Source organism: Rhipicephalus microplus, chromosome 9 (assembly GCF_043290135.1).
Source record: "Rhipicephalus microplus isolate Deutch F79 chromosome 9, USDA_Rmic, whole genome shotgun sequence".
Taxonomy (NCBI): Eukaryota; Metazoa; Arthropoda; class Arachnida; order Ixodida; family Ixodidae; genus Rhipicephalus; species Rhipicephalus microplus.
This window is the reverse complement of record NC_134708.1, coordinates 2,866,264-2,879,689: the sequence shown is the minus strand read 5'-3', so window position 1 is coordinate 2,879,689 and position 13,426 is coordinate 2,866,264. Positions and strand designations below refer to the sequence as shown.

The 13,426-nt window shown below is 42.9% G+C and overlaps 1 protein-coding gene across 1 annotated transcript in view; it reads right to left on the bottom strand.

Moving 5' to 3' along the window:
* LOC119163325 (uncharacterized) overlaps positions 1-13,426 on the bottom strand; it is a 186,174-nt gene that overhangs the window by 16,988 nt on the left and 155,760 nt on the right. The window contains exon 11 of the mRNA XM_037415300.2: positions 4,795-5,145. Within this exon, the coding sequence (XP_037271197.2) occupies positions 4,795-5,145 (351 nt within the window). The remainder of the gene's footprint in view (positions 1-4,794; positions 5,146-13,426) is intronic.

Genomic DNA, 13,426 nt, shown 5'->3' with positions numbered 1-13,426 from the left:
TTGATGACGATGCCAGCGCCGCCGCTCGTGCGATCAGAGAACCACAAACGTGTGACATTTCTGGAGCCACCCCTCTGCTACAGTGCTCTAGTTCACTGTACCTCTGCATACCCTCCGCCGGAGAGTGAGCCCACTGCTCCCTTCTAGTACACTGTAGTTATGGTGGCTAGGAGAGAGTGTCAGCATCAGTGCGCCGGAGACCGAGCGAGAATTGATCCGGATGCGGCAGCACTGCGGTCGCTTTCAAAATGCCCCTCCTCACGCCCGCACGCGGGTATCAGTCGTTTCTCGTTGCAAAACAAAGTCTACCTGGCATATTCTGGTGGCGCGCTGCAACGTGTTTTGGCACTGAAAACTAGTGTTTTCAGTTCACTTCGTAGTAAATCAGCTACGAAGCTTAGAATAGAAGATCAAGCAACTTGCCGTGAGCTTGACACCAAAACAAAGTCCGTGCAGTTTTCATTTTGATGCCGCAGTGTTCTCCGTGAAGTCTCAATGCACGTAAAGGTATCGGCAACCATTATTTTCATGACTTGCGCAGTCAAGGTCTGATTTTACAAGCAAGAAATTTATTTTCACGAAAGCGAAAAACAACATGAAAAATAAACACAACATATGCATTAAGGTTGGAGAGAACTGCAAATTATACGAAACTCACCTAAAGCAAGTGAATAAGGCAACTAAAAGGAACAGTAAATATGCGATGATACAATGGGCATATATACACACATGACATTGAGATTTGATTGGCGAACATTGATACAGTCACAAACCAGTTCACGAAAAAATTGATTTCTGCATATGCGAAACACAGCCAGACAGTGACATCACAGTTGTTTATGGGAGATTTGTAACAATGTGAACAAGAAAATAGTAAAATCACAAGACACAACACAGTGTGAGTAATGCACAATAACATAAAATACAACCTTGTTCGCTGAGTTAACACTATGACAGTTAAGTCATACTTCTCAACTTCAAGAACTTAATTTTTCTCTTTTTTTTTGATTGGATGCATTTTCTCCAGCAACGAGAAAATGCATTCTGGTCAGTGTAAAGAACCTAATTATCTGATTTGTTACTTCCAGTTTGCGGTGTTCACAGCCGACCATATTTAACCTCTTCACAGACAGGCAAAAGATAAGGTCTGTTATGCTGTCACTTTTCAACTTGTTGAAACTGAAGCAATAGGTGAATGCATCTTCCATAGCTTTGAGCAGGTCTCTTAAGGACTCGGACGGGTAAAAAAGGCATGATTCTGCCGGAAGCAAGCTGGAATTATCAGAGTGAACCAACAACCTGCTACATTCGTTGCACTTCGTCTTTTTCACCGTCTTCCGGGCCACATAGCCACTGACGTAATACGTGACCCGGGAGTCACTTTTGCGTCCACTGAGATCAGTGAGGTCAGGAAGGGCTTCACAAGCAACAATAATTTCATGAACCTCATTGAGGCACCCCACATCTAGCAGCTCATTCTGCAATTTTATTGAATTATTGTGGATGCCCGGCCATGGAAGGCCACTCAGAACTCCAGAAGGTATGTTTCCACTTGAGGGTGACTGCCAAACTGTAAAAACTTAGTCAATTCACAGAGATAAAAAATTGTGCCGGCGAAGGGGGATCATTCAAGCCAGACATTTGCTTCAGAGTTCCAAAAAGATTTCAAGCGCGTCTTGGCAGATAAATCAAGTATTTATTGCCCAAGATTTTTGTGACATAGTGCCGGATGGAAAAGGTGCTGGTTAGAGTGACGCGAAGTCCTTTGGCAGTTGATAAACTCCGTAACCCACCCTCCTTGGGTATAGCTTTTTCCCAAGTTGCTAAGATCCCGTTGATAACATGCTTGTAGCTACGGATGATGAATCTTCAGTCGAAATAAGCTTCGCACACAATGCAGTTCTTTTCCAATGGTTTGTCAGCATGAGGAATCGCACGCTCCCAGGCCTTGCGCCGTTCATCGTCAGAGGGAGCAGAGAAGAGAGACACTTTTTTCCCTTGCTTGCGGGCCGAGAAATATCCAGCATTGCATCCAGGTGCAAAGCAGTGTTTTTGCTGTTTACCCATCACTGTGGCATGGTCACATTGGCATGTATGGATCCCGAACAAGTCCAAATAGGCAAAGCACAGACGTTGCAACTTGCGAGCACACGAGCAAGTGACTAAAAGTGCCGTGCCAGTGGCTGGCGAACGCTCTCGACCAATCACGGTGGCGACTTGCGCGCCGCTGCGCGATGAAATGAAATACCAGCATGCCTCCTTTCAATGCGCGGCCGGGACGATGCTGACACCTCTCTTTCTAGCCACCATAGCTCAGTTCGTGGGGTTACAGTGCCTAGAAATATACTACCTGGTGTGCTGAGCGCGGGCTAGGAGATGGGTGCGCTGCTGTGTGAGTGGGTGCATTTGTGTTCAATCCTTGTGCTCCGCAAGCGCTGCAAAGCTTTCAGGAGGCTGAGCCGCGCGAGGCCAACTGTTATTTTCTTGCATTTTCGGAGTGTCATTTACATAATGCTTTATAAGAACTACTTGATTGCTTTCACAGTACTGGCGCTTTGCAATACTAAGTGAGGATTATTTTGTGACATACATATTGCCATCCGCTACTGCCCGCAAAAAAAAAGACAAAAAAAAAACAGGCAGATCCCACGTAACTTGGGAATCAATGCTATGCAAGGTGACTCTGTTGTAATTTTTTATTAAGTGAAACAATATGAAGTGGCGCTGAATATATCTGAGAAATTGGATAGTCAACACTGGAATCAGCATTGGCGTTTCACAGACGTTTGACTCTTGCAAATTATTTCGAACACCTGGCGTGGCTCTGTAGTAGAATACTTGGTTTCCACGCAGATTGCTTGGCTTCGATTTCTCTGCTAGGACACAAATGTTTATTATTTGCATTCATAGGGTCAACATTGCCAATACCAGCTTAACACTCACGCGTTAAAAAAATATGTAGCGAGAAGGGTTTGATAGTGGACGTGACGGGATTGTGAAATTATTCATGTCAGGACCAGCGAGTCGTATTCATCAAACCATCTTAGCCGCCCACAGGAACTTTGGATTACCCTAAGTGAAGGGGGTGATCGTGGCGGTACCCAGACGTAGGCAATTCGATAGACATACGGACGGACGAACAGACGGATAGACAGATAGACAGACAGACGGATAGGCAGACGGACAGATAGATCGACAGGCGGACAGATAGATCGACAGACAGACAAATAGATTGACAGACGGACGGACAGATAGACAGACGGACGGACAGATAGACAGACGGACGGACAGATAGACAGACGGACGGACAGATAGACAGACCGACGGATAGATCGACAAATAGACGGACGAACGGGTGGACAGACGAACAGATAGACGGATAGGCAGACAGACAAGCAGATAGACAGACGGAGGGATGGACAAACCGACGGACGGATAGATAGATCGACAGACGGACAGATAGATAGATCGACAGACGGACAGACAGACAGATAGATCGACAGACGGACGGACGGACGGACGGACGGACGGACGGACGGACGGGCGGGCGGGCGGGCGGGCGGGCGGGCGGGCGGGCGGGCGGGCAGGCAGGCAGGCAGGCCGGCAGGCAGGCAGGCAGGCAGGCAGGCAGGCAGGCAGGCAGGCAGGCAGGTAGGTAGGTAGGTAGGTAGGTAGATAGGTAGGTAGGTAGGTAGGTAGGTAGGTAGGTAGGTAGGTAGGTAGGTAGGTGCTCAAAGTGGTTGCAATACGCAAAGAAATTAATTTTAAAAACCATTGACAGTATAACTACCAGAGTTATTTTTGAAAATGTGCTTTGTTCTTGAGAGCAAGAATTATCACAGAAGACCCAAAAACCTTTACCTCTTAGCCAGCATTACATTAGTATTTGGGTGAAAACAAAGAATGATAACATGCCAATGAACAATCTGACACTCGCCGCATATGATACCTAAAACGTTCTTAGAAAGGGAGTTGGACGTTGAAATGGGAGAAAAACTGTGAATGAAATTTGAAAGAATATTTTCAAAATTTTCAGATAAATTTTGATATTTGAAATTATGCCTAAACGGTGATTTCGTTCCCGACACCGTTAACCCTAATTCAAAAAAATATTTCAGTGGAGTCACTCTCAGAATGCTCTTCTCACACGACACCCCATCCTTTCTTACAGGGTAGGGTGTTCTCAGGACAACCTCAGGTCGTCGAGTGTTGTCTGGGTTCATGTATGAGGTAGTAGCCAAGTATGACACCATGGTGGCCAATCCTGCTCTAGTGAGGGAGTGCATTACCAGCTGTGATCACTTGCGAGGCTGCACTGCAAGATCCTTTCATACAATTCTATTATCACGAGGATATATTTCTGTAATCCGGTCGGGCATTGTGCAGTTCTAGAATTCGAACCACGGACGTACCTTTTGCATGCAAGGCTAATTAATGCTCTACCTTTTCGCCATCATTGCACCCATAGGTGTGCGCACAAGAAAGGCAGGGGTAGGGGGCGCCTCCTATTCACTCGTAAGAGGGGGGGAGTAGTCTCTCTGCCTCACACAATGGCATAGAGGGAAGAGGTGCGCTGTGATGACCCCCTCCCCCCCCCCCCCCCCCGTTCAAGGAGAACCTTGCATATGCGTATGGCTGCATTCCTGGACATAAATCAAAGGTGACAACACATGTATGATCAACCATGCGGTAGTGAGCGACGTTCATGACATAAACCTCCCTGACAAACTGCACCATATGCAGCTTTTCTGTAACTGATTGACGTATATCTATTGCAGGGCCATTGAAACTGACCTTCTGGATGACGTGGCAGTGGACGAACGCCTTTCTCTGCTCATTCCACGCCTTGGCCTCGAATACCGTGAAGCCGAAATTGCCGCTTCCCCCACAGGTGGTTTTGATGGGCCGCAGCTGCAGCGTGTCCTGGCCGGCAGCACGAAGAATCTGGTCCCAGTCGCGCCGCGACTCGAGCAGCCGGAACGCACTAGACGACAGCACAGTCACCACAAGCTGGTCGCCGCATTCCCGCATGCGCCGCCGCACCTCGGTGATGGGAATTTGGCCGATATCATGCCCATTCACCGCCACGATGACGTCACCCTCGAGCACGTGAGAAGCCTCGGCGGGGCTGCCACTCTTCACTCTCTGCAGAAATCACCCACATACATCTGTGCATAACATGTGCAACCTCTCGAATTTTGTCACAAAGAGTGTTCTTTCTTTTAGGGGGGCGAAGCTCCTTAGGCCGTGGGTCGTTCCTTTCTCTGTAGTAACAGTAGTATGTAGCCACCTCTACTTTATGAGCTGCTCAATAGATGGCATCTTGTGTGTATGCCCTTGGGAATAATGTTTTGTATATTTATTTATATTACAGTTACAGCAGGCCCATTTTGAGCCCTAACAGGAGGGGCAGAAGTATACTCATAAAGGCTAGACATTTATGCATTGAAAGGAAAAATAAATAAATAAAAAAGTGTCTAATTTGTACAGCATAGCTCAAAAGTAATAACATCTTGAACATCTCAAAAACATCTTAAGAACATCTCAAAAAGTGTGAGGAAGCATTATGCAATAATCACACAACAAAGAAACATTAGTAAAGTAATATAGTACAAACAACATTATTAAAGCAATAATCACACAACAAGGGAACATTATTCACATAATCTAACATCAATCCCAAAGACTTTCGATTGCTTTTACACTGAGCACTGATGATATCGGCAGAGAGTTCCATTCGTTAACTGTATGTGGAAAAATGAGAACTTGAATAGGTTTGCTTTGATGCTGTATGGGGTTAGTGATTTATTATGTCGATGCCTCGTAGTTCGTGACGCAAAAGGTGTCACATAAAGTTCAGGGAAAAGTAGCTATTGACGATTCTTCAAATGGAGCAGAATTTTCAATATGTAAATTTTTCTTCGTAATTTCAATAGTTTTATATCATAAAGATTCATTAGTTGAGTACAAGAGTCTGTTTGGTGGTATTCGGAATAAGTAAATCTAACTGATTCTCATTGGATAGTCTCCAATGCTTCGACATTATTTTTCGTATGATGGTCCAAGACAATAGATGCGTATTCCAGCTTGGGTCTTAAAATCGACGAATATGCGAGAAGTTTGACATTGAACGTTGTGTGCTTTAACTTATGTCACAAAAAGCATAGCTTTTTGGGGGATGAACATATGTTCGAAATATGGGTGTTCCAACTGAATGTACTAGTTATTGTGACGCCGAGGCATATGTATGGAGGGGCCTTTGTAACCTGTTCTGAAGGGAGACTATATGGAAAAGAAAAAAAGGCTGTTCTTTCTACTCATATACTTATATTCACGAAAACCGTTTTGTCAGCGTTAAGTTGCATTTCCCACTCTTGACACCACATAGGTATGTTTTGCAGGTTAGCCTTAAGCAAGGTTTCATCATCTAAACATTTAATTTCATTAAAAAGCAAGCCATCATTTGCAAAAAGCCTAATCTGAGGTGGTTCATTAATGACCTGCACGATGTCATTGATGTAAATGAGAAATAAAAGTGGGTCTAGTATGCGTCTTGTGGGACTCCTGAGTTAACGAGCAAGTGGCGTGAAAAAGGATTGTGAATACTTAAAAGAACATCACCCGAATTCATAGAAGAATATCACCCGAGCATCTCTTTAGTGGGCACGTCGGCTGGCCGCCTGTGACCAGGATGACAAACCCGTTCTTCTATTTCATGCAGGTGAGCAATAAGTACTCATCAGTCAAGTCTAGTGACCGGTGCCTAGTCCAGCTGATGTGCCCACGTCGTTTATGTGCTTTGTTTCACTACGCGAAAGATGTCATGTACTCTTGTCTGATGCTTTGTGGCAATATCGAGCCCAATCCAGGGCCTGAAACGGAAAAGATGCTGTGCGAACTTCTTGAAGGTTAAAAGACAATGCATAAAAAACTAGAGAGGTTGGAAAACAAGCTTAAGCATGTCGAAGACTGAGTGGCAATCGTTAAATAACTCGGAGCTAAACTTGTGAATTTGGAACACACAGAGACACGGTTAGATAAAAAGTTGACGAAGCTTGAGGACAGGTGCAGGCGGAACAATCTTCTTGTTTTCGGCGTTCCGGAGCCGTCTAGGGAAACTCAAGAGCCACTAGCGCAGAAAGTGACTGAGGATATATTTCGAGATACATTAGGAGTGAAGGTATCCTCTGTAGAAAGAATTCATAGAATTGGCCGTCCACGTATGAACCACTCACGCCCTGTGATTTTTAAAGTTGTTTGACCATCGCGAGAAAGTTTCTGTTCTCAGCAACAGTTACAAATTAAAGGGAAAGACCATATCAATCTCAAAGTATTTCTCGGCTGCCACTAGAGAGGTTTGAAAGTGCCTATGGAATAGCGTGGCTGATGACAGGCGAGATGAGTTAAGGGTAAAACCAGTTTATGATAAAATAAAAATCGGCAGTGAATTGTACGAGTGGGACGAAACGAAAAAGGCACGAGTACCAAGTAATCAAAATCGCGAAAAGAGGCGGACGATTGGCCGTCAGCTCCGCTCAGGGGCGAGAGTCGCCGAATAAAATAAAGGCTTCAAAAATACTTTCCGATGTCTTAACTTAAATGCCCGAAGTATAATAAAGAAAACAGATGACCTAGAAAGCATAGTTGCTGCTCACAGCCCCGATGTAATAGTTATTACAGAAACGTGGCTGCACGGTGACATAAGTGACTCTGAAGTCGCACCGCATAAATACCGTATCTACCGCAAGGACCGTGATTCCCGCAGTAGCGGCGTTGCTATTTTGTACATCGACTCATTGCGTGTTACACGACTGCCAGATATTACCAGCATTGAATGCATATTGCTGAACGAGGAATTAAATTTGGTAATTGGCGGATTTTACCGCCCCCCGAACAGTGACAGTACTTTTTTTGAGGCACTAAACGAGTTCATGTGCAGGAACCACACTTCTAACCTTGTGCTAACCGAAGATTTCAACACTTGACTAATTAACTAGGATGGTGATTTTCCTGAAACACTCTGTGCCTCTGCTGAACCACTCGTAGACATTATTTCATTACATGGCCGAACACAAGTAGAGTAGTAAAGGTGCCTACAAGAACACAAGGGGAAAGTCAATCAATTTTGGATCTCTTCATTATTAGCGACAGTGTTCTTGAATGTGCCCCGAGAGTTGACATATGTATCTCAGACCACAAGCTTGTGTGCTTAAATCTCGAAGTGAAATTCCGATCTCGGCTGGCGAAGAAAGAGTGTATTGTTCCGGTGTTTTCTCGTGCTGGTGATGTTGATATTTTGAATGTTTTAGATAGTTCTTTTTCTTTGCTTAACTCATTTTACGAATCCGATGCCTATACTGAACATATGTGGTGCTTTTTTAAAAACCCGGTTTTGACTTTTGTGAGAAAGTTTATCCCACACAAACGACACTTGCAGCGTACACACAATCCGTGGATGACGAAAGAGATTGCACGTCACCAACGTAAGTTAAACAAAGCGAAAAGGCAGTACAGGCGGTATCCATGCTCAAGTGGTTTAGATAAGATATAGGAGTTATGCGAACAACTGAAGAACAGTATTAAAAAGGCCAAAGATTTTTACGAACACGTTCGTCATGAAAACTTTCTTAAAACTTCGCCAGAAAAATTTTGGCGACGCATTTCTCCAAAGAAGAAAGATCCTCGTACTCTATCAATCGATGGTGTCCCTCTGACAGATAACGCAGCAATTGCCGAAGCTCTTAATGCTTATTTCGGTTCTGTATTTGTCGTTGACGATGGCCGCGCACCGGAATTTAGCAAATTTGATTATAGCGAACCTATGCATAATGTGTCTATATCTGAAGAAGGCATACTAGCACTACTGTTAAAATTAGACGACAAAAAATCGCCAGGCATAGACGGTATACCAAATGCATTTTTAAAGCGATATGCTGAATGGTGTTTTAAATATCTCTGTCTGTTATTCAAGAAATCCCTGTCTAATGCGGATCTTCCATGCGACTGCAAGTACGCGAAAATCACGCCGATCACTAAAACAAACGTGTCATCAACTCCGTCATCATATAGACCAATTTCCTTATTATGCACATGTGCAAAGGTACTAGAGCACATAATTTTTAAACATGTATCCAGCTTCCTTGAAAACAAAGGCTTAATTGGTTCCTTCCAGTATGGCTTTCGCCGTGGTTACTCTACAGTCACCCAGATCATCGAAACTGTCCACGACTTAGCAGCAGCCCTAGCCACACATAACCAGGTCGACATTATATTTTTCGACATTGAAAAGGCATTCAACCAAGTCTCACATCGAATATTATTATTAATTTGGAACCAATACTCAAGAACACCAAATTACTAGCTTGGATAGAAGCCTACCTCTTATGTAGACGACAAGTCGTGGCCATTGATAATAAAACTTCGCGTGCCATTCCAGTCCTTTCGGGTATCGCGCAAGGCTCTGTTCTTGGTCCTTTATTTTTTCTTGTATACATCAATGACATCGTTTGAAACATACCCGTTAAAATAAGGCTCTATGCTGATGATTGTATTATATACCGTGAAATTACCACACCCCACGACCAGATAACATTGAATATATCTTTGGACCGAATTCAAACATGGTGCACAGACTGGCAAACGACCATCAACAAAAAGAAAACTATCACAATGACAATTAGTCACAAAAAGCACCCTATAACGTTTTCTTACTGTTTTGATAACCTCTGGAAGTAGTAACTAACTATAAGTATCTGGGAGTTATCATTTCTCATGATCTTAAATGAAATGACCACATTGACTACATACATAAAAAGGCAATGAAAAAACTCGGATACTTAAGGAGGCGCTTGAGTAAGTCCTTTCCAGAAGTTAAAATATTAGCCTATAAAACATTTATTCAGCCACTCCTGGAATATTGTGCCGCTGTTTGGGATCAATACACAAAAAGAAACATTTCACCATTGGAAAAAATATAGAGGAAATCAGTTAGGTTCATCTTCAATCAATACATTGTAGTAAGACGGTAAGTTGGGCCAGTTGGTTAGGATCTATCGTGAACTTACAGCGCAACACCAGAAAAAATACAGGACAAGGAAGGAGTAGAATTTCTGGTGTATTTTTTCTGGTGTTGCACTGTAAGTAAGTTCACGATGGATCCTTACCAACTGGCCCAACTTACCGTCTTACTACAATATATTTCTAGTACCCAGGGCTCTTTTCTATGTGTTCAGCGCCGTCTTTTCTTTCTGTTCTACTCCTTCCCTGTCCTGTATTTTTTCTAGTGTTGCGCTGTAAGTTAGTTCACGATGAATTTAATCAATACAGTTGGGAGGCATCAGTAACATCTCTTCTAGAAATGGCTGAGCTGGAAAAATGAGCAAATCGTCGATATCGCGAACGAATGAAACTATTTTACCTTCTTTATCGTGGACACTTAGGTATCAGAAAGGATACATATCTAAAAGACTCCCACCGGCGGCCTACTCGGTCCCTTCATAATAAAAAAGTAAGTGAGTTCTTTAGTCACACCAACATTTTCCAATATTCTTTTTTCCCGAGAACTGCAACCGATTGGAATTCCCTCCCTTCGGCAGTGGTGGAATGCCCGTCGCTATCATCCTATCTACAGACACTTTAGTCCATGGGGCATAGCTCTGACATAGTTTTACATGAATCCTGACCCTTTTTTTTTCTGCCATATTTTTACATATTCATGTTTTCACTAGTTATTTAAATATCTTGCTGCTGTGCTTGTATGAACTCGTACTCTTCTTCTTTTGCTGTTATTATCGCCGCAATGCTTCATATGTGTTTATTGTAACCCTTTTTTTGTACCCATTTGTACCCGCTCCTGCCTAAGGTATGAAGATCAGACCAGCAGTACTGTAATAAATAAAATATTAAATACAATTGTGCGCAGTTTGCAAGGCATGCTGAAACACAAGCAACAATGAACTCCGGTAGTCCTATGGTTTTTATTTTAAAACTAGTTTTGTATGGCAAACTAGATTGAATGCCTTTCTAAAATCTAAAAATATGACATCTAACTTGCCTGATTTATCTAGAATAGAGGCAAAATTATGGATGACTGTAGTTAGTCATGAAATATATTAAATTTCTTAATATAAGTAGCGATAATATGTTGAAGGAGCTTAGAGAAAGACGCGGTTAAAGATATCAGTTTATAATTTGATAGTAATGTGGAGTCTCCCTTCTTTTACATAGGTACAATTCTCGCCGTCCTCCAGTCTTCGGGAATTATAGCTGTCATCAATGATTTTTCAAAAATAATTGCTATATGGAACGAGCATCTCAGCATATCGGTGAAGAAAAATATTCGGCATATTGGCAAGGCCAGGTGATGCTTTTGCCTTAAAGTTGATATAACACCGAATAATAATAAAATATTTCTTTCGGTACAAGCGACATGATTCAGCTGTAAAGATTGAGTAGGGTTAGAAAAGACTCCATAAAAATAGGCATTGAACTTTTAGGCAATGTCTTGCTTATCAATCAAAGATTACAACCTCATGCTGTGCAATGTGGTCAATAGACTTCTTACTTTTCAAAAAAAAAAAAAAATGCCAGAACTTTTGTGGTGATCCAGAATTAAACTAGGCAGCGTACGATTAAAGTAGTGCTGCTTTGCACTACAGATAGCTAGCTTGATTGATTTGATTGATATATCGGGTTTAACGTCCCAAAACCACTATATGATTATGAGAGACGCCGTGGTGGAGGGCTCCGGAAATTTCGACCACGTGGGGTTCTTTAACGTGCACCCAAATCTGAGCACACGGGCCGACAACATTTCCGCCTCCATTGAAAATGCAGCCGCCGCAGCCGGGATGTGAAGCTGCGACCTGCGGGTCAGCAGCCGAGTACCTTAGCCACTAGACCACCTTGGTTGGGCTTGGTTTAGAATTTTCTGATTGTACTGTATCAGGCTCTTATTGGTGCAATGTCGTTTAAGTCTTAATTTTCTTTTTAGCTGCAATATACATCTTGTAATCCAAGGGTTTTTCGGTATGCTTTCTTAGTTTTATCTGGAATAAATTTTTCAAGGCAATATCTGCATAAATGTTTAAATCACTCCCAAAGATCAGTAGTATCTGTGCCCTGATAACTATCGATGCACAAATGAAGAAAGCCGATGACAATTTCGTTTGCCTGAGAAAAGTCGTTAGTCATTATTAAAACAAGAGGCTCAGCTTTGCACGTTTTGAGAGGACACGTGAGAAGCACCACTTCATGGTCAGATAGACCAGGCTGCACAGCCACTGAGTAATTTTTAATACAGCAGCTGATAAAAATAAGGTCAAGCATAGAAGCAAAGTTGCCTTGGATGCGGAGGCTGATGAACTACTTATTGGACAGAAGCAGTGAGCATTATATTAGTCAAGTATGCGAAGTCCTCATTTCATGGTTAGAAAACAGCTGATTCCAGTCAACACGTGGTAGATTGAAGTCCCCACTTAAAATATTGTTACGTGTTACATGGTTTTGGCTGATCGTAACAAGGCATAGTAGGGCATACCCTAAAAGCCCACTGCTCGTTGGCGCTGTGCGAGCACAAAACAAAAAGAAGAGGTTGTTGAAGAGTCTGAATGCACCTGCATGTATATCTGCGCATGAAATTTGAAATGAATAACGCAGTCAGTGTAGGTATCACTGGGCGGGGGTACATCAAATGTGGAGGATGAGCAGCATGCGAGTTGTTGCGTACAGATACATCTTTTACAAGAATGACTGGTAACATTGAGTAGACCACCTAGTCACCATCTAGTAACATTGGTAACCATCTATGAACATTCAAGCTCTAGTAACAATAGTTAATAGACTGTCTAAAGAACTCCTTGTTACTATTTTATAAAGGCTATATTATGTAGACCGTGTATAGGCCTCCTTCTCACTATAGTATAAAGACTATAATATCTTGACCACCTAAGGCCCTCCTAACTACTGTATAAAGATTATATTACTTAGGCCATCTAAAGGCGTGTCCTTCTTACTACTATATCAAGACTATATTATGTAGACCATCTTACTGACGTGTAAAGACAAGTATTGTAAATACACGCCCTGAGACCTCGCTTATAAGTACATTTTAAAATTTACCTTGCAAAAATTATTTAGCTTTGGCTAAGTATAAGAAGTTGTAGAACACTTACTCCCCTCCCATTTCTCCTGCCCCAGTGCAGGTCGAGCTATTACTCACCGAGCAACCATCCCTCATCCAGATACTTGTTTGCTACTCCAGACTCCCCACACCCCTCGAGATATCTTGGAACACCAGCGTCGACAACGATGGCGATACTCACCGCCGCATTCTAGGCTGAGTGTAAAAGAAGCGCATGAGTGGCGCCGCCCGCAGACAAATACATATCCGCAGCTGCGTTTAAAACATGCAATGCACCCAACTGCA